Source organism: Malaclemys terrapin, chromosome 2, assembly GCF_027887155.1.
Source record: "Malaclemys terrapin pileata isolate rMalTer1 chromosome 2, rMalTer1.hap1, whole genome shotgun sequence".
NCBI classification, from domain to species: Eukaryota; Metazoa; Chordata; order Testudines; family Emydidae; genus Malaclemys; species Malaclemys terrapin.
Window position 1 is genome coordinate 23,875,397 of NC_071506.1, and position 22,088 is coordinate 23,897,484.

Genomic DNA, 22,088 nt, shown 5'->3' on the forward strand with positions numbered 1-22,088 from the left:
TGTTCTTTTATTAGTTGTCCCCTGTAATTTTTTGGTCTCCAGGTCCTGTGGACCCCCCCTTAGGCTGGGGGGGATCCTTTAGCAGTGGGCGGGCTTCGCCCACACACTTCCTGGATCCCAATAGGATCAACCTCCTGTGCTGAAGTTGACCAAAAACATGTTTGACAAGCATTTAGCTGCCTGTGAAAAACTATACGTTTTACTGTTTTAACCTGATTCTGACCTGACCTGGGGCACTCTGAATTGGCATTTGTGGTCAGTGGAAAAAATCTGTCTTGATATGCCAAGTCAACTGCACTCACTGCTCAGCAGCTGCTATGGGCAACCTATATCTGCCTTGTCCTATGGAGAAGCTGGGTGAACATGCTGGCATTAACAACTGAACAGTGCCAGACAATTCTGAGTAAAAGCCTGGGTGGATGGAAGAATTTTCTTGTCAGTAAATTGAGGATTAATGAGATTGTGTAAGGACAGGAAACCATTGTCCATTTTCTGGGAGGATTAAGTGTCCACTGAAACGCGATTATATTTACAGGGTAAGTGCAGGGCCATCTGTGAAATAAGTGTTGTCTACTAGTTATCTTTAAAGCTACATGTTAAACCCAAAAGGGTAGATTTGCCTTCTTCCTGAATAGGATTTAAGGCCAGATCCCATTGACTAAAGGGCTTAGTCCATTGTAGGAAATACTCAGTATCTAACAGGATCAGGCCTATTGTAGCATCCCATATCTAAGAGAAACTTCCCAATACTATTTAAAAGTGATAAACCTGCTATAACAATAGTTCCTTTTTCCCCTCAGCTGTGATGTTTATTCCTTAAAGTTATGGTGCCTGGTGTACCAGGAGGGCAATCTTCAGTCCTGGATCAGTGACATGTTTAAGGTCCTATAGCTTATGACTCATCAGGGATATGGATGGGAAAGTTATATTGCTGTTAAAAAGAGATTTTTTAGCTGCTTGGTGTGGTTTCAAGTGACTAGCAGGCGATGTCATGGTTCTGTGAATGCAGAGTTGGGTTTCAGTAGCAGTTTGTTCAGCCGTTGCGTTTCTGAGAAATTCCCCTGTTCAAAAAAGTCTTGTGCTTATTGTGACTCTCTGGTCGATGTTTTAAGTTAATTCTTCTAGTTTGTTATTGGAGCTTTGCTGTTTGTGTCTATTGGAAACAGTAATCCCAGGGAGGGAGGAAAGTGATTCAAATAGAATCCCAGCCTTAAACACAAAAGCCATTTTTTGTTCTGTTTCTTCCCTCTCTCCTTTTTTTCCAGTCCTGGGGTTGTCTTGGGGTCTCCATCTCCTCCTTGTGTTGTCGCTTCTTCTCTTCCTCTCTCCACTTTGTGGGTCTGTGATTCCTTCTTGCCATTGAGTGATGATGTGGAATAAGGCCCATCCCTCCTTCCAGAGGCTCAGCAACTGGCCTCATTGACAGAAGTTCTAGGGGAGGAAACTGAATTGAGGTCTGTTTTCAGGAGCTGTCTCCTTCTCCCAGGCTTTGTTGTAGGTCTCCCCACGCCAAGCCTTGAGCTTCAGTGGTCGAGCTAAGCAAGGTTAGAACTGGGTTCAGCTCCTCCCTTCCCAGTCCTCCTGGCATGCAGCCACTTTGAGCAGGATCTGTAATATCAAGCAGAGGGTTCTTAATCTGCACATAGATTTGTCCTCTTCCACCGCACAGCAAAGGACTGCATGCCCATTCATCCCAAGCCAAGATAAGTCAAATTGTGGGTGCCATGCTATCCCATAATTACACAATGAATGTAGCCCCAGGATGATGGGCCTAGATATCAGGTGTAGTTCCTCACAGTTTTTGGTATTTCCTATTCTCCTATCTGCATCAAAAATCCCAACATTTCTGTGCAAATTTCCCCATACTTCCAGTTGAATAAGCCATTATGCTCTTCCTGCCCTAACCATTATCCTGTTGTTGTGGGTGCTCTGTTAAACAGCTGCAGCATGATAACTCTGAGATGGTTACAACTCACTGATGGGAGAAGTGATTCCTGTGTGTTGTTACTAGCAAGTAGTATGGAGTGTTCTTAAAATACATCTGGATCTTTTTAGATAAACGTCATTATATATTCTGGGTCCAGTTCTCATTTCCCTGTGGTCCCTTGATGCTGTTCTGGCAGCAAAAATCTATAAAGGGGCAAGAAACTGTCTCCCGAGAATAACTCCTGCATACGGCCTTCCCAGGCAGCATAGAGCTGATATAGGAACTTTTTGAAGCCCTTTTGCCAACCATATGGAATGTATGATGATAGGAGGGGAAGGGAGGAGGTGAGTTGAGAGGACATAATGCTACTTGTATTCTCTACTTCCCAGGGTCCATTGGAGGAGGGGGAGCCTTTAGAGGCAGAGCATAAGTTGGAGCAGCCTTGCGACTGCTCAAACTCACACCAAGGGCTGGGCAAGCCCCAGTTGCCCCAGAATATAGGGAGCAGAGGGACAGACTGACTGAAAATGGAATCATGGGTGGAGCAGGGGACTGAGAGTTGGCACTGATATGTGTTTTGTTCCAAACTTGGCCATTGACTTACTGTGTGACTTTGAGGAAGTCATTTAATTTGTCTGTGTCAGTTTAGCCAGCTATAAAACAGGTATAATCATACCCAGTGTAATAACTTCCCTTGATGTGTGCCAATTCCGGTCATGCGTTATTTCATGATTTGTGTGACTGCTGAAATAATAGCATGTTCCAAAAACATAATGTCCTTATGTATCTTGTTCTGACACTTGAGCTTAGTCAGGTAAATAGAAAAATTATAGTGTACAGGCAACACCAGACACCTTGAATTTCATCTGAGAGTATGAATGATTAGAGAGGGAGCTTTGCAAACTAACAGAAGAAAAATCAACACACTTGTAAGGCACATAAGAAGCTTTGGCTTCATTTCTGAAGTTTAGAGAAACTATTTTAAATACCAACCTTACTTTTAAGAGTATTGGTGAACAATGCTTGGCATTGTGAAGAGGAGAAAGCCCAGGCAAATGTAGGTACTGTAGTAGGCTACTGAAGAAAATTTGTAGTTTGTTTCGTGTGCCACGATAGTGTCTCATGTCATATTGTTTGTGGATTTGAAAGGGTTTGGCATAGATGGCTTACCATGTGACCATGAAAATCCACCTTAAAAAAATGTAGGCCTCTTTTTGGAGAAAATCAAAGTGCAGCCATGTGCTATCGATAACAATCTTTCAGTATGAAAGATTCACACAGTTCCAGTTACAAAGCTTACACTGTCATATACACATATAGTAAGAGATGTGCGCTGTGTATGCAAACATTGTTTTTCTTAGGGTACGTCTTCACTACCCGCTGGATTGGTGGGTAGTAATCGATCCCCGAACGCGCTCCCTGTCGACTCTGGAACTCCAACAGAGCGAGAGGCGGTAGCGCAGTCGACGGGGGAGCTGCGGCCGTCGATCCCATGCCGTGAGGACCCCAGGTAAATTGATCTAAGATGCTTCGACTTCAGCTACGCTATTCACATAGCTGAAGTTGCGTATCTTAGATCGATTTCTCCCCTCCTCCCCCCAGTGTAGACCAGCCCTTAGAATGGACACTTAACAGAAATTAACTGGGTGATTCATGACAAGGCTCTGCAATACTTTGGCTATAGTCAATATATCTTTATTTTTAAATGTTCAGGATGTGGCCAATGACCACCTGTTTACTTAGCTTGTATGTTGTACCTTTCCATTGCTCACTGTTGATTTGCTGTGTATTAGACTGTAAGCTCTTCAGGGCAGAGCCCATGTTGTCTTTTATATCCGGCTCTATGCGACAATGAGCATTCACTTTTTAAACTTAACATTATACTTTTAGGTTTTGTGGGATATTTACCAAAAACACTTACATTTTTTAATGAAAAATATATGGAGATGTATTGTTTTGTTACTTTATCTAGGGAAAGCACAACCCTACTAAAAAAGAGATACAAATCAACTACATATGGAAACTTGAAACTAGAATTCACAGCTCATGATAGAATGTAAAACTGACTGGGCAGCAATGATTGTTTGAAGAAGAAACTTTGAGGGTGAAAATAAATACAGTAAATTGAAGGATCAGGAGGGAAAGTCCCTTTGGATGTGTTAACGTTTTTAATAGGTAGGTAGCTATCTGTAAGAAGATATGAAATTTGCAAGGAGGTTCTCTGAGCCATTGAAAAATCACTGATTGCATCCAGGATGTGAATAGACCAGTGTTCAGTTCTGGGTGTGACTATGTTATGAAGCATCACAGCCGGCTGCCACCACCAGAGTTTGTTATAAAGGTTTATTTAAAAGAATACAGTCAAAAGAGAATACAACGCCACCATGATCTCCCAATCGCCACATGCCGTGCTTCTAGGAACGTCTGTGTCCATGTCCTCATTAGTATAGTAATTGCGCTGTCGTCGCTTCCTCACCCGGTTTTGCAGGTACTGCACATACTGCTGGATAATGCCTGAGGTATTTACAATGGTAAAAACTGCAGCGGAGATCTGAGTGGGCTGCATGCTTGCGGCGCTATGGCACCTGCATGGGTAATCCTGGAGAAAGGGCATGAAACGTAGGAGAGTTGTTCGGTTGAAGATGGCCGATAAAAGGCAGGAAATGGTTGTCTTCTGTAGCTTTCACGGAGGCGGGAAGCTCGCTAGCGCTGCAAGAGCAGGAGAGCAGAGTTTGCGGCGGAAGCTGTGCGGCTCAGTTCACGATGACTGAAAAACGGTGGGAAATGGTTGCCTTCTGTACCTTCCACGTGGGCCCAGGACCGACAACATGGAGAAATATTCTAGCGCCGCAAGAGCGGGAGAGCAGAGTTTGTGATGGAAGGTGTGCTGCTCGGTTCACGGTGGCCGAAAAAAGGCAGGAAATGGTTAGATAAAAGAGTAGATAGAAAGACGAGAGGACATGCGAGGTGGATTCATAGTACCAGGAGACAGGCAGTATACTGTACTGCACCGTCTGCTGGCAGTATGGTGTCTGCCGTAGCGTTCATGGAGGCAGGAGCGAGTGACGACACACACCCAGAAACAGCCGCGAGAATGTTTTGCCCCATCATGCACTGGGAGCTTAACCCAGAATTCCAATGGGCGGCGGGGACGGCGGGGACTGCGGGATAGCTACCCACAGTGCACCACTCCGACATTCGATGCTAGCCTCGGTACTGTGGACGCATTCCACCGAATTCACGCGCTTTAGTGGGAACACACAACACCAAATGTATAAAATCACTTCCGAAAATTCAAATAGAATAATTTTGTACTGTAGATGTACCCTTTAATTTTAAAAAATTGTTCACTCTCCCCATTTATAATAAAACATTGGAAGTTTGAAGCTGAAATCTGGTTCCTTACCAAGAAGTTTCTAGCCTCAGTTTCCTCCCCCACCCCATGTAAATAAAATTATATCTAGCTGTCTGTTTCCAGAATCTATCTGAACTTTTTGCCCCATCACCTATATATCATAGCTCAGGTGTACTGTATGGTTGTTCATGAGTGCTTAGTTGAAGACACTGATTATTTTTTCCTTAAAGAGCACTGACTCTTCTGTTTCAAATAAAATAGAATATAAGCATACATAGAAGGAATTACACAGATTTTAAAAAAATGGTTAGTCACAATTTGGGCCTACAAACCTTGTCTCTTTAAGAGCTAAAGCAGGGCATGCAGAGTTCAGCTGAATTCATTTAAGAAAGACAGAAAACATTAAATGGAACCCTTTGCTCAGTTCTAACTTTTTTGTGTGCAAGAGAGTGTAGAGGGCATTTGTATTCTCTCAACATGTTAAACTTTTCTAATTTATAAAATGTCTGTTAACAGAGACCTAAGGCTGTTGACAGATCAAGAGGTTTAGTATATTTCAGAACCTTTTGGCATTCAGCAACCATAATAAATACTTGAGGTGGCTTTCTTTGATCATGAGAACAGGTGTTGTATCTGTAGGAAAGTGGATGGAAACTTAACACCCACAAATGTACAGTAATACTTGCTCTGATTTCTCCATTTCAGTATAGAAGTGATTAAAACTATTTCCTGTGGCCCTATCATAGAAACCATAATTTTACTTTTTTTCCTAGAATAAATGATGAGCATGCATTTTCCTCACTATTAGTTTTGATAACAGCACCTATAGCTGTTTAGGACCAGATTCTCTCCTCATTTTACATCTGTGCAGTGGCATGGATTTAACTGAGAATTTGACCTTTGGTCTGAGCTTTGAAATCTGAGACAAACTATGCTGTTCTGATGTAAATGAGAGCAGAAATTGACCCTATGGTCCTGATCCTTCTCACAGTTACACCAGTGTCATTCCAAAGTAACTCCATTGACTACAACCTAAGCTAACGCTGGAGTTACGCTGGGGTAGCTATGAACTGAATTTGGTCCTGTGTGTGTTACAGGGAGAAGTGTCACCGAAAATAACTTAAGATATTTAATTCTGAATTGCTCTGAAACTGTCTTGGTAACATACTGAACCTGCTGCATTTGAAATCTTAGTATATGACATTTCTGTAAAGCAAAGGCCACGTCCCTGTTGAATAATCAAATTGCTCAGCTGCTTCTTCCCAAGTGTTTCTACAGCGTCTCTTTGCCAATGTTTATGTCACTGTGGATGGTTAGCACTGCCTGTAGTAGCATTAGATTAGATGGCCGTTGTCTCTTCTCCATTCTGCTACTTCGGTGGTGTGAGTTTGCATTCGCCTCTCTCCTTTCCTACTGACAGGCTCTATGAAGACTGTTCATATGGTTCTCTTGTACTAGGTCTTTTCCATGGTTATCAGGAGCATCCAGCATAGCTACTTCATCAGGATTGTGTGATAATATCTCCCCCCCCCCTCCTGTACCCCCTTCTTTGTGTGCTATATCGCCTGTGGTCAGATCTGTGTCAGAAAGGGAGAAAGTCATTCCAGTGCAGAGAGTCCAAATAATGCCCTTCACACCACTTAACCTCAGAAGGCCAAAGACTGGTCTCATTGGATTCAGCCGTCAAGGGCTTCCATTGTATCAAGGTTTGGCCCCGAATGCAAGGCTGACATGGGTCTTAATTGGTATGAGGGGCTTGCATAGGTCTTCTGCACAGGGCTAACTTTCATCCTGAGAGAGGATAAAATAAGAAAAAAGTTTCCATCTGGAAACAGGGTGTAGGGGAATTTGAATGACTGTTTTCAATGAAGTTTCTTGTCTGGATGAATTTTTCCATTAGCATTTGCACAACTTTGAAAATAGTCTTTTAAGTTTTATTTTTATTTTACCAAGCAGCCAATGCAGTAGGCAATCAACAAACACTTCTTTAAGAGAATGCACACAGATTGCATGCCCTCTGTCTTTCTCTGCAAGGTAAAAGTCTTGATCCTCTGTCTTTGAGCTGATAAGGGCACGCTGTTGCTTTCAGTTTCATATTGTCAACCTCCACTTCCTGACCATGCCTCTGTAGTAACGAAGGAGATTTACTGAAGGCTTTTCTTTTGGTTTTTAAGCAAAACAATCTGAATGTATCCAGATTCTTCAGTATCGTGTCTGGTAGAAGACTTGACAAGATTTGCCTGTAGTATTTCTCTCATAAGATATAAGAGGCATGCTTTCTTTTGTCATCTGTGGAAAGCTACAAAGACTTAATTGTGGGGACCTTGGACTTGGCAGAATTGTGCATTAATGAAGTGCTTTTTTTGGAAGCTTCATTGCCTGCCTTCCAAATTAAAAAAAAAAAAAAAGTTTTTGAACATATGTCAGTGGATTAATTCATTTGACTGCTATTTCTACCTTTCTTTTTTTGGAGGGGTGGGGGGGAAATGCACGGAAGGAGAGGGGAGGTGTTGGTTCTGCAGATTGGAATTTTAATTGCTTGACCACAATTATTAATTTGCAGTGCAGCAAAAGGGCATGATTATTAATTAGTACAGGCTAAAAGGCTCTCTGGAGCTGGGTTGTAGCATCAAGTGGATGAGTTTAGACAGTTTTAGACTGAAATTATTGTCTACCAATACGCCAAGCTACAATTATGTAATCACTAGATTTTTTCAGTCCCTGCAGATTAAACCTTGTATTATGAATACACTGGTGTTTTAAAGAAAAAAATATAAAATGAATGAGATTTTAATACTTCAGGATAACAGCAGATCTTGTGTACCGTTCAATGGTTTTTCCTATTCCTTTTTATCACGTGCTTAAAAGAAAAACAACCAAAACTTAGTGCTTTCTGGAGCTGCTTCTCTTTCAACTAGGGTTGCCAGGCGCCTGTTTTTTTACCGGAACTCCTGGTCAAAAAGGGACCCTGGCGGCTCTGGTCAGCACTGCTAATTGGGCTGTTAAAAGTCCAGTTAGCAGCGTAGGCAGGCTCCCTCTCCGGCTCCGCACGGCTCTCGAGAAGCTGCCTTCATCTCCCTCTGGTTCCTAGGTGGAGGGACAGCCACTGGGGCTCTGCGTGCTGCCCCTGCCCCCAGCGCCAGCTCAGCAGCTCTCATTGGCCAGGACCTGTGGCCAATGGGAGCTGAGGGGGCAGTGCCTGCAGGCGCAGGCAGTGCGAAGAGCCATGTGGTCACGTCTCCGCCTAGGAGCCGCAGGGAGATGTCGCTGCTTCCTGGGAGCCTGCACCCCAACCATCTCCCGTGCCCTAACCCCCTGTCCCAGCCCTGAGCCCCCTCCTGCACCCCAAACCCCTGGACCCACCTCATAGCCTGCACCCCCAGCCAGAATCCTCACCCTCCAACCCTGTGCCCCAGCCCGGATCCCCCTCCCGCACCCCCTCATTTCTGGCCCCTCCCTGGAAACTGCACCCCTAGCCCAGAGCCCTCACCCCCTCCCGCACCCCAACCCTCTGCCCCAGCCCGGTGAAAATGAGCGAGGGTGGAGGAGAGTGAGGAGGGATGGAGTGAGGGGAGCAGGGCCTCAGAGAAGGGGTGGGGCTGGGGGCAGGGTAAGGGTGTTTGATTTTCTGCAAGTAGAAAGTTGGCAACCTTACTTTCAATCACTGTTAGGACTTTTGTGTCACTGTATCTGAGAGGGAACACCAGCTCTGGAATTCTGATCCTAACATAAAACTCATTACCTTCTCTTTTCCCATTAATATTCTGTATTTTGATGCTGTATTGCAGTTTTTCAGTGTTAGGGCCTAACCTGTTGAAGTGAATGGTAAAACTCCCATTGAAGTCAGTTGGTGTAAGGCCCTTTTGATACCAGAGTATGGAATAGAAATGGTTGGGCCTATAATGTCTATTACCATAATCCTGCTCTTAGTTTTGCCCATGTAACCCCATTGACTCAGTGATGGCATATGAATTGGAAATATACATAATACAAAAATATTAATGTAGTATACATAGGGTCAAATTCTGCCACCCATGAACCCTGCTATGTTTATATGCCATCATTGTTAGAGAGAGATAGGGTGCATGAGGTAATATCTTTTATTGGACCAACTTCTGATAGTAAGAGAGCCAAGCTTTTGAGCTACACAGAGCTCTTCTTCAGGTTTCTGAAGCTTGAAAGCTTGTTTCACCAACAGAAGTCCAATAAATTGTCTCACCCCCATTGTCTTTCTAACATCCTGGGACCAACATGGCTACAACAAGACGTCATTTTTATAGGCTCGCTCTCTATATATTTCTTTTTAAAAAATATTTGAACACACAAGCACATTAAAGCCCTTCTGGAAAAACTCTGTTGAACTGAATAGGTACAAAACCAAGAGAGTTCTGTAGAAATAGGGTTTAGTAGAAATTACTCTAAAAATCAGTAAACTTTAGTTTCTCACTGTTACTTGTACAGTTATTTTTTTCTTTCTTACTTTTAAACCATCCTATAGAATTCTATAGCAGGGAAGTAATTCTCCATCAAATTCTATAAGTGGATTTTTTTTTTTTTGTATTAAAGTCTGAGATTTTCAAAACTTCCTGTGGAAGTTAGATATCATTCTCCCTTAAAAATTCAAGGGAGCTGAGTGTCTAAGGGAGTTTGACATTCCCAGCCAGATTCTACAGGATTTTTCCCTCCCAGGAATTTTCTTAGACTGTACTGCATTTGGTTCTCGAATCCCTGGAAAGCATGTTGTTTTTCTACCCCCTTCTCCTGGTAATATATTTCCCCTCAGTCTTTTCACAGAGGCTTCTGAAATAGTGCAGCAGCTTGTCATGATGTCACCATTACATTGCATGGAAACTCACTTGGCACTGGGAAGGGAACAGTCTTTGCTTCAGTTCCCAGTATCTTGGGAATGAAATTCACATTTCAATGTTTCTGCTTAATGTTTAGATTTCGCTCCAAAGGTTTGACTCCAACTTCAGTTTTTTCCCCTCTCTTCTTTTCTTAATTTTAGAGGGCCCAGTCCTTTTGCTTCTCTATGCACATAGCACCCGATGAAGAGCGTGGGAATTGCATGCATGCAGTAGCTACAGTATTGGGCCCAAAGTTTCTTTTGGCTGCCAAGTGCTGGTACATCACCAGCACACAGTTTAGTAACCTATTGGAACTTATTTTCAATAAGTAGTTTGAAAAACTCTAGTTTGAAAATAATCCATTAAAAAAAAAAATTTAGGCCACATCTACAGTTGAAAAATAGTTTTTTTTCACACCCTTGAACGACTGAAGTTATACTGACAAAAGTGGCAATATAGACATACCTTATGTTTACGCTACAGTGACTCAGCTGCACCAATGCAGCTGCGCTGCTGGAGCGCTTCTGGTGAAGACGCTCAAAGCCGATGAGAGAGAGTTCTTCTGTCGGCTTAATAACTCCTGCCTCCGTGAGAGGCAGTAACTGTGTCAGCAGGAGACATAGTGCTATTCACACTGGTGTGTAGGTCGGTATAACTTACGTCGTTCCGGGGTGTGGATTATTCACAAAATAATTTGTAGTGTAAACTATGGCTATGGCTACACTAGAGAGCTTACAGTGGCGCAGCTGCATCGTTCTCCTGCTGAGGTAGCGCTGTCCACACCGGTGCTTAGGTCAGGATAACTTATGTCGCTCAGGGAGGTGGCTTATTCGCACCCCTGAACGACCTAAGTTATATTGACATAAGTGATAGTATAGACATAGCCATAGGTCGGATTTTCCTAGGCTCGAGCTCACCCATTGTTCCAAGGTGTTTGCAACTGAATAGGATCATTGAGTTCTGATTGCCACCCCATTGTATCTGTTCTAGGAGGATGTGATACAGCCCATGCCAACCAGGGTGGAATTTCACATTCAAAAAGACAGGAATTTCATGATGCTACTTCATAGTATCACCCAGAATTCATAGGTTATATGGACATATCTCCAAATCATCACAAAGGTGAAAAGGTGACTTGATCGTGGTCTACAAGTACCTACACTGGGAAGAGAGGGCTGATAGGCAGCTCTTTTATCTAGTGTGAAAAAGGTGTGATGAGATCTAGTGGTTGGAAACTGAAACTAGACAAATTCAGACTAGGTGGGCGAGGTAGTGTCTTTTATTGAACCAACTGCTGTTGGTGAGAGAGACAAGCTTTCGAGCTTACATAGAGCTCCTCTTCAGGTCTACTCCCCCCATCTTGTCTCTTTAATATCCTGGGACTGACATGGCTATAACCACACTGCACATTCAAACCAGAAATAAGGTGCAAATTTTCAATAGTGAGGGTAGTTAACCATTGCAACAATTTACCTAGGGGTGTGGGGGGTTGAAGTTGTTAAGTCAAGACAGACTGGATGCCTTTAAATCAAGGCCAGATTATATTTTTAAAAGATATGCTATAGTGCAAAAAGAAGTTATGGGCTTGATATGGAAATTATGGGGTGAGGTTCTATGACTGGTGTTATTCAGATCTGACTATATGATCATAATGGTCCCTTCTGTGAATCTACCTAGTCTTCTTGCAGTTACCTCTGTTCTCCTTCTGTCAGTCCCTCTTTTGTTTGTTACACCAACTTATTGTGTCATTTTGAAGAAGACTGTAAATTCTTCAGGGTGGGGTCCGTATCTTCCTATGGGGTTGTACAGCATCTAGCATAATGATGCTAGCCCAATAGAAACAATAAATAGTAATAATTGTTTGAATTCACATTGGATCTAAGCATCTATTGAGTGTTTGTTTATTTGCTTTTTTTTTTTTATAGTGAAGTACATGCGAGAAGCAACCCCATATGTGAAGAAAGGTTCTCCAGTTTCAGAAATTGGGTGGGAAACGCCTCCACCTGAATCACCACGGTTGGGAGGTGTATCCTCTGACCCACTGTCGCAGCTTTCTCTCGTCATCCACAGAGACAAAAAAACAATTCCACTCAAAATGTGCTACGTGACGCGCAACATGACTGTGTCGGATCCTGAAAACAGGTAAGTTATGGCTTTGTCTTGGCCTAATTTTTTGCATTAGAACGTGCTATTCTATTATTCATCTTAGAGCTGTTAACTATAAAGCTTGAATACTGTGAACGATAACACCGAGGATCAGATTCTTTGTTACGTCTAACTCCATTGAACTGAGATAATAATCTGGCCCTTGGCTTTTACAAAGCTCCTTCCAGGTGAGGATCTCAAAGTGTTTTTGCAAACACTTCACAACAAAGCATTTCATAACACTGATGAGATTGCTGTGGTAAAAACACATTCATCAGCTTTGGGGTATGTACTGGAAAAAAGCTCTGGTGGCACAGTCCAAATATTTTTCATAAGAAATACACAAATTAACCCTTTGCTGTTAGCACAGTTGTATGATTTTCTTCAAGAAGAAGAATCCCCACTCACTAATAGCAGCATCAGATAAATAAGATCAGCCAAGAAGGAAAAAAGTTGCCCCCCTTTTTTTTTTTTTTTTTTTTTTTTTTTTTTTTAAGGGTGGCCTAATTGTCTTGTCAGTTAAATGCAACTCTGACTATTGAAGGGGAGAATGAGGGAGAGAGGTTACATTTGAGAAAATAAATGGGGATTTTCTGTGGCTTTTTTAATTTTTTTCACGATGCTAAAAATAAGATAAGCTTACTGGCCTTTATTTATAACATGTGTGGAACAGCTGCATCACACCAGCACGCTCAATGATCATCTATTTTAACAGCTGCTAACAAAGAGAACCAATAGAGTCAGTGAGGGGGTGGAAATAGAGACCAATTCTTCCATCCAAACAATGGGCTTTTTGTTCTTCTCTAGCACACACATTTTTAAAGAAGCTGCTTGGAACTCTTTTGATTCTCAGCACTTACATATCGGAGGGACTGAAAATTACATTTTCAGAGTTAGCATTTCATGTCGAATGAGGAGGTGGTGTTTGTGTAAAGCAGTGATTCCCCATGCTTTTGGCTTTTGCTGGAGACACTCCCATCCCTCATGATGGTTTGAAGGATGCATGCTTCCAGCTCCCTTGTATTGCATCTTGGAAGGGCTCCTATATTTTGGCTGTTTTCTTTTAATTTTCTCTACCTCTCCTGTCCACTTCTAGCTCTGTTGTTCTTTTAGGGTTTTTTTCTTTCACTTTTTTCTTCCTTTTTTTGTACATATTGCTCTTATGGTTCACTTATGGGGGGAGGGAAAGCTCTGGTTTGAGCATTGGCCTGCTAAACTCAGTGTTGTTAGTTCAATCCTTGAGGGGGCCATTTAGGGATCTGGGGCAAAAATGTGTCTGGGGATTGGTCCTGCTTTGAGAAGCGGGTAGGACTCGATGACCTCCCTGAGGTCCTTTTCAACCCTGATATTCTATTTTCATTTTTCCTTTCCTGGTCCCCAACTCATCAAAGGGCTGTTGGCAAGGTTAGTGGTAGTCAACCCTTATAAAAGAGTAGTCCAGTTTTCTGCGGTAACAACCCAAAGCACTATTGCAAGCTGTCATTGCTACAGTGGGCAGTGGTTTGGACCCATCTCTCTAGATTGCTGGGTTTTTTTTGTTTTTTAAAATGGAGATTGGCAGCTGCATCACTAGCCTTCCAGCCTGCAGTTCTCCCAATCACAGGCTGCCTGATAAGGTGGGGAAAAAACCCTCTCCATTCCCATTGTATGGACCACTATGAGAATAACAATATTTTCCGCATGTTAGTTTTAGATTCTTTGAGTTTTCTCCTCCTTAGAATCATAGGACTGGAAGGGACCTCGAGGTCTAGTCCAGTCCCCTGCACTCATGGCAGGACTAAGTATTATCTAGATAATTCCTGACAGGTGTTTGTCTAATCTGCTCTTAAAAATCTCCAATGATGGAGATTCCTCAGCCTCCCTAGGCAATTTATTCCAGTGCTTAACCACCCTGACAGTTAGGAAGTTTTTCCTACTATCCAACCTAAGTCTTCCTTGTTGCAATTTAAGCCCATTGTTTCTTGTCCAATCCTCAGAAGTTAAGAGGAGGAATTTTTCTCCCTCCTCCTTGTAACAACCTTTTATGTACTTGAAAACTGTTATCATATCCCCTCTGTCTTCTCTTTTCCAAACTAAACAAACCCAGATTTTTCAGTCTTCCCTCATAAATCATGTATTCTAGACTTTTATCCATTTTTTGTTGCTCTTCTCTGGACTTTTTCTCAATTTGTCCACATCTTTCCTGAAATGTCACCCAGAACTGGACACAATACTCCAGTTGAGGCCTAATCTTTTGCTATGTTGTAATTCTGGGCCTCTACCACAACCCTGACCCTAAAATTTGCTTAAAAACCATTTTGCGGAACCAACATCACATTGTACACAATACTTTGTAAATAATATACAAGTTTTATCCATGACAAAATATGGTAGTAACGTGCAGTTTTTGGTGTTACTAAGAAATAATGCGTGGGAGAGCCATGTCATTCATTAGCATGGTTTTCTGTTCCGGTTGCTTTTGTTTCCTGTGGAAAGAGTGACTTCTGATTTTTACTGTAGGCCAGCATACAAAATTTCACACTACTCTATGCTGGATTTTTCCATACAAGCAAACGGTCTCTCTGCCATTTGACAAGAGCAGTGAAATCGCAGAATGTTGTGGGTCACATGAGCATAATTTCTTTTTTTAGATATCTGAATATCAGAACTGAATTTTCCATAGTGGAATGACATCATAATGCAAGTTAGAAGATGTACCCTTTGTAACTTAGACCAGGACAGTAGCTGGATTCCAAAACATTCTTAAAGCACAGGCAAGACCACACTATGTTACAGCATGTTCAGTGCACTACTGTTTTATAACACAGTTCCCTAACACACATGGATCCTATAACTGATGATGAAACTTTACTGTAGTGTTTATAATAGCAGAATCAGCTGGCTGCCAAAGCCTGCACTAAGGCCCTCTCCATACTAGGACTTGAAACTGTATTTGAAATCACTTTCATATGTGGCTAAGCCCAAACATGGTTGTGAAGAGGTCTGCATACAACATGGTCACAGCTGTGCAGTAGAACCATTTTGTAGATCAGCTAGAGGGGCTAGATTATAGAATGATTTCTGCTGAACTGGTTTTACTTAGCACAGTTGTTCCCCTGTGTTGAAAGCGACTGAGAAGGAAATACCTCTTCTTTTTTAAAAAAAATTGAAGTTTGATTTTTAGAACCAGATTTACCCAGACACGGAGGAGATACGAGGTCTGGTTTTCCAGTTTGGGCCTGTATAGGGTCTTTCTTTCCTTCTAGAGACTGGACCATGTAAAGAGGTTCATGAGTCTGTGACTGCCTTTAAACAGTCTAATGTACCTGTTCCTGTTAGCTCAGCAGTAAAGCTGCATGCTTTTAGATCCACAGATCTTGGGTTCAGTCCCTGCAAAAAAACAGACCCAGAGCATTGTTACAGGCCCATCTCTCTCTCTCTCTCTCTCTCTCCTAACGTTTCTGTGCATTAGTTTAGTGTTAGCATGATGGTGTATGATTTTCTTTGCTACCTGAAAGACATCAGCCCAAGGAAAAATATGTCCTATACAATACAAATCAATCCAAGGTCTGAGGGAGTAGGACAGTATTTTTAATAAACACAAACATGGTGAAAGGAGGAAACATAAAGAGCATTTTAGCACTATTTATCTAACTCATGCCGATCCAGACACAGGAGCCTGTGTTATATTTTAGGGTGGAAGAAGCTAGGTTGAGGTAATTACCACTGCAGCCTGTTTGCCTTCATTTTTATTGACAAGTGTCATATACAATAGCAGTACTAGAGATTGTCAGGCCTCAAAGGGAAAAAAGTTCCCCCTCCCACCCCAGTAACTCAAGACTGGGAAAAGTTATTAATATCGCTAAGCAGTAAATGTTTCCGCAGCACAACAAACCTCGTCGATTTCTGATGAGTTCCCTTAGGTGAGATTTGTTTTCTTCTGCTTTTAAAGCCTCTTTTGCGCCTGATGCAAAAACATTTATGGGCTCAATATGCAAAAGACATGACACATGCTGGATAAAATGACTGATGAGGCAAGCTGAATCAATTCAGGTTTCTGCTGTTTTGCATTGACTCAAACCCCCGCTTGCCATTTATCCAACTAAACAAAATGTGTTCAACCTAATCCTTCAAACACTGGTGCACATGAGTAACTTTACCCATTGGCAGCAGTTCAGCTGGACTAAGCAGTGTGATCCTAAAGAGTAAATTCAGTGGGTCGGCTCTCAAGGATAAAGTTACTTATGAGCATAGTATTTGTAACACTGGGCCCTTTGGGAAAGGGGAGTTAAGGACAATTTCACTGTGACATAGAGTTGAAGCCTAGATGGGCTACCAGAGCATCTCCTTCATATCACAGGCCACTGTCATCTTCCAGGACACGCCCCCACTCCCCAACAACCAAAATTAGACCACAGTATTACTATTATGTCACATGGTAGAGAATAGCAGGGACTGAGGAGCACCAATGCCGGGGCCCCTGCTATGGCAGGGAATTAAGTGAGATATACCCAGGTGATCCTGACAAGTGACCCATGCCACATGCTGCAGAGGAAGGTGGAAAACCCCCATAGTCACTGCCAATCTGATCCTGGGGAAAAGTTTTTCCCAACCCCACATATGGCAATCAGTTAGACCCTGCGCATGTGAGTAAAACTATCCAGCCAAGCAGCTGAGTGACACATAGCTACCTAGGCAACCTGCACAGAGTGATAGTATTTAGGCAGATAATAGTAAAGCCAGTTGGGTCCTACAGAAATTACTGAAAATACTCATTGAATAGAATATAGAATAACATTTTCGTTATAGAATTTTTAAACCATCTTAGTGATTGAATAGAGAATTAGAACCCTAATGTAGAATTCCGTCGGTAAGTTTAAAAATTGCTTTAGAAAGTTTATTCTCTGGTAAATTCCATAGGACATTTCTATAAGAAGAAATATCCAGTCATGCTGCTGCTATTAATTGTTTCTAGAAGAGTCAATCAGGTTGAGTCCCAGTTGTGCTAGAAACTGTACCGGCGTATAGTGAAGACATATGGCATAGACAACTGTACAGACATATTGCAAGGGATGTGAAGGGTAACAAGAAGGGTTTCTACAAATATGTTAGCAACAAGAAGGTCAGGGAAAGTGTGGGACCCTTACTGAACGGGGGAGGCAACCTAGTGACAGAGGATGTGGCTGGATATGAGTCAACAGTGTGCCCTTGTTGCCAAGAAGGCTAACGGCATATTGGGCTGCATTGGTAGGAGCGTTGCCAGCAAATCAAGGGAAGGGATTATTCCCCTCTATTCGGCACTGGTGAGACCACATCTGCAGTATTTTGTCCAGTTTGGGGCCCCCCTCTACAGAAAGGACATGGACAAATTGGAGAGAGTCCAGTGGAGGGTAACGAAAATGATTAGGGGGCTGGGGCACATGACTTACCAGGAGAGGCTGAGGAAACTGGGCTTATTTAGTCTGCAGAAGAGAAGAGTGAGGGGAGATTTGATAGCAACCTTCAACTACCTGAAGGGGGGTTCCAGGGAGGATGGAGCTCGGCTGTTCTCAGTGGTGGCAGATGACAGAACAAGAAGCAATGGTCTCAAGTTGCAGTGAGGGAGTTCTAGGTTGGATATTAGGAAAAACTATTTCACTAGGAGGGTGGTAAAGCACTGGAATGGGTTACCTAGGGAGGTGGTGGAATCTCTATCCTTAGAGGTTTTTAAAGCCTGGCTTGATAAAGCCCTGGCTGAGATGGTTTAGTTGGGGTTTGTCCTGCTTTGAGCAGGGGGTTGGACTAGATGACCTCCTGAGGTCTCTTCCAACCCTAATCTTCTATGATTCTATGATAGTAAAATACAACCCATGCCCCAGAGAGCTCAGTCTTAATGACAAGGCAGAATGGGTGAGTGAAATAAACAAGCAGTGAAGGAGGAGGACAGAATAAAAATATGATCATGTTTTAGCAGAGGGCAGGGCACAGTAACGTGATATTGAATAAAGCTGTTTTAGAAAACAATGAACTATTTTATTAGGTCAGCTTTCATTGTAAGTGTTGTCTAGTCATTTTATAAATGTGTTTTCACAGTGGGAGTGCTGTACTTTTAATAAAACCCACAAGAGAGGAGAGCATGTAGCTTGGCACCTAATATCGGTCCTGGATTCTCAGTTTCACTAGTTGCACTAGCTCATGAGAATTTAAGACTTTTGGTGGGGGGATTCAAATGTGGCTTTCTTGATCCCTGAAGCTTTGCAGGTCCATATCCATGCAGCTGATCATTAGAACAGGGGAAAGGCTGGTTCATGTTTCATTCCTGCTTCTTGTGTTGGTGTGAAGGTGGGTGCATGTCTTGTTCTTTCAAATTTGGGGGGTAGGGGTGACCTAGGTGAGTATCCCATCCTCCCTGCTTTGGCGGGGAGGTGGAATGTGTCTGTCTCTGTAACTTTGAGGTTTAGGGCAGATTTAAGAAGCCAAATCACACAGATGTAATTACCTGAATGGGAAGCTGGCCAGGACACTCACCAAGATTTGAAAACCTTACTATTAGGAAACATGCTCACAGCCCTATTTTCCATGTATCCAAAAAAATGCATAGTTGGTGTTACAAAATATGAGCTGGATTCTCCTCGTACTCCTGATTTATATCAGTGTAACTCCTTTACAGCCAGTGGATTTGCTTTAGTGTAAGTGGGAAGAGAATCCGGTCTTCTGTGGCAGTGTATTCTGCATACAGTGCAAGTTAAGAATGACCAAGTTGCAGCAAGTGAGTAATGGCTTTTATCGTGAAGAAGCACTTTAATCAGTCTTACTTTGCTTTGTCTCTCTGTGGATCATCATTTAATTGAGAGAGAAACAATTTTACTTTGCGTGGGTGTAATCTCCACAACAGCCAGTGGCACGCAGTTTGCTGGTTACTAACAGAATTTCTAACAAAATCAATACAAGTTTGGTGGGATACAGCATATACCAATCTCTGAGCGTGAAAAGAAGAGATGATCTAGCCCTAAATCATTTCAGTTGGGCACAATTACAGCTTGCCTAGAATTCCTACAATCTTGTTTGGGTATCAGGTGTACTGCCATGCTTTCTAAGAGTGCTTGTTTTTTTCTTATTAATAGATAGCATCAATTTAAAATGTTCAGAATCAGTACTCCAGCCTCATCCTCCTTGACCTGTCACCTGCCTTTGAAGCTGTCGACCATGCTTTGCTTGTTGAAATCTTGTCATTTCTCCCTTTGCTTCTGTAACCCTATCCTCTCCTCGTTCTCCTGCTACCTCTCTAATTGCTCCATCAGCATGTCCTTTGGAGAATCCTCCTCACCCTTTCTGTGGGGGTTCCATAGTGCTCTGATCTGAGTCCCTTTCTTTTCTCCCTCTAAACCATATCTCTGAGTAATTGCATCTGCAACCACAGTTCTATATGCTGATGACTCACAGATCAACCTCTCTACTCCAGACTACTCCTGTCCAACTTAAAATAGCCCCCCTCTCTGACACAACTCGTAGATGTCTAGCCATCAGCGCAACATGACTAAAACAGAGCTCTTAAGCTTCTCCCTACCCACCAAATCCTTCCCCAGCTGCTTACTTTCTCAGTCACTGTGGACAGCACCACCTTTCTGCCTTTCATTCAGGCCCATAATCTGGGCATTATCTTCAATTTGGGCCTCTCAAGTCCTGACACAGAATCATAAAAATGTAGGGCTGGAAGGAACCTCAAGAAGTCATCAAATCCAGCCCCCTTTGCTGATCAGGGCCAAGTAAACCTCCCAGATCATCTCTGACAGGTGTTTGTCTAACCTGTTTTTTAAAACTTACAATGACAGGGATTCCACAATCTCCCTTGGAAATCTATTCCAGATCTTAACTCCCTTATAGTTAGAAATTTTTTTCCTAATAGCCAATTTAAATCTCTCTTGCTGCAGATGAAGCCCATTACTTCTTGTCCTACCTTCAGTGGACATGGAGAACAATTAGTCACCATCCTCTTTATATATTTATAAATATATAATGTAACAGCCCTTACCTTATTTGAAGACTGTTATCAGGTCTCCAGTCACACTTCTTTTCTCAAGACTGAACACGCCCAGTTTTTTTAACCTTTCCTCATAGGTCAAGTTTTCTAAACCTTTTATCATTTTTGTTGCTCTCCTCTGGACTCTTTCCAGTTTGCCCACATCTTTTTTAAAGTGTGGCACTCAGAATTGGACGCAGTACCCCAGCTGAGGTCTCACCACTGCCAAGTAGAGTAGGACAGTTACCTCCCATGTCTTACATGTGACACTCCTGTTAATAAACCCCAGAATGATATTAGCCTTTTTGAAACTGCATCACATTGTTGACTCATACTCAAATTGTGATTCACTATAACCCCACATCCTTTTCAGCAGTACTACCACCTAGCTAGTTACTCCCCATATTGTAGTTGTGCATTTGATTTTTCCTTGCTAAGATTAGTACTTTGCACTCATGTTTATTGAATTTCATCTTGTTGAATGAAGACCAATTCTTCAATTTGTCAAGGTTGTTTTGAATTCTAATCCTCTCCTTCAAAGTGCTTACAACCCCTCCCAGATTACTGTCATCTGCAGATTTTATAAGCATACTCTCCACTGTGTTATCAGTCATTAATGAAAATATTGAATAGTTTCAGACCCAGAACTGACCCTATGGGACTCCACTAAATGTGTCCTCCCAGTGTGACAGTGAACCATCGATAACTACTCTTTGAGTATGGTCTTTCATCCAGTTGTGCACCCACCTTTATAGTAATTTACTTTAGACCACATTTCCCCAGTTTGCTTATCAGACTGTCATGTAGGACTGTGTCAAAAGCTTTACTAAAATCAAGATATATCTCGTCTTCTGCTCCCCCCCAATCCCCCATCCATTAGGACAATAACCTTGTCAAAGAAGGAAATTCGGTTGGGTTGGCATGATTTGTTCTTGACAAATTCATGGTGGCTATCGCTTATAACCCTGTTATCCTTCAGGTGCTTACAAATTGATTGTTTAATCATTTGTTCCAGAATCTTTCCAGGTATCGAAGTTAGGCTCACTGCTCTATAATTCCCTGGGTCCTCTTTGTTCCCCTTTTTAAAGATAGGTACTGTGTTTGCCCTTCTTCAATTTTCTGGGACCTCACCCATCCTCCAGGACAGTGGTTTTCAAACTGCAGGTCACGACCTGGTACTGGGTCGCAGAATGTAAGGCACTGGGTCATGGCGGCTCTGGTCAGCACCGCCGACTGGGGCATTAAAAGTCCCATCGGCGGTGCTGCCTGGCTCTGGCAGGCTAGTCCCTACCTGTTCTGACACCGCACTGTGCCCCAGAAGTGGCCAGCAGCAGGTCCAGCTTCTAGGTGGGGGGGCCACGGGGCTCCAGGAGCTGTCCCCACCCCGAGCACCGGCTCCACACTCCCATTGGCTGGGAACTGACCAATGGGAGCTGGGGAGGAGTGGTGCCTGTGGGCAAGAGCTGCGCGGAGCTGCTTATGCGCCTCCGCATAGGAGCCGGCCCTGCTGCTGGCCGCTTCTGGGGTGCAGCACAGTCTGTGGTGTCAGGTCAGGCAGGAAGCCTGCCTTAGCACCCCTGCTGCACTGCTGACCAGGAGCTGCCCGAGGTAACCCTGTGCCCCAATCTCCTGCCCCAGCCCTGAGCCCCCCCCAACCTGGAGCCCCTTCCTACACCCCAAACCCCTCATCCCCAGGTCTGTTGAGTCATGAGCATCAACAATTTTCTTCAATTGGATCGCCAGAAAAAAAGTTTGAAAACCACTGCTTCAGGAGTTGTCAAAGATAATTGCTAACTGTTCCAAGATTGCTCCATGTCGTTCCTTAAGTACCATAAA

The 22,088-nt window shown here is 42.9% G+C and overlaps 1 protein-coding gene across 2 annotated transcripts in view; it reads left to right on the forward strand.

Moving 5' to 3' along the window:
* The window catches only part of SNTB1 (syntrophin beta 1), a 159,799-nt gene that overhangs the window by 59,464 nt on the left and 78,247 nt on the right, over positions 1-22,088 (forward strand). For both annotated transcript variants that reach the window (XM_054017549.1, XM_054017548.1), the window contains exon 2: positions 12,055-12,271. In XM_054017549.1, coding sequence (XP_053873524.1) covers positions 12,055-12,271 — 217 coding nt within the window. The remainder of the gene's footprint in view (positions 1-12,054; positions 12,272-22,088) is intronic.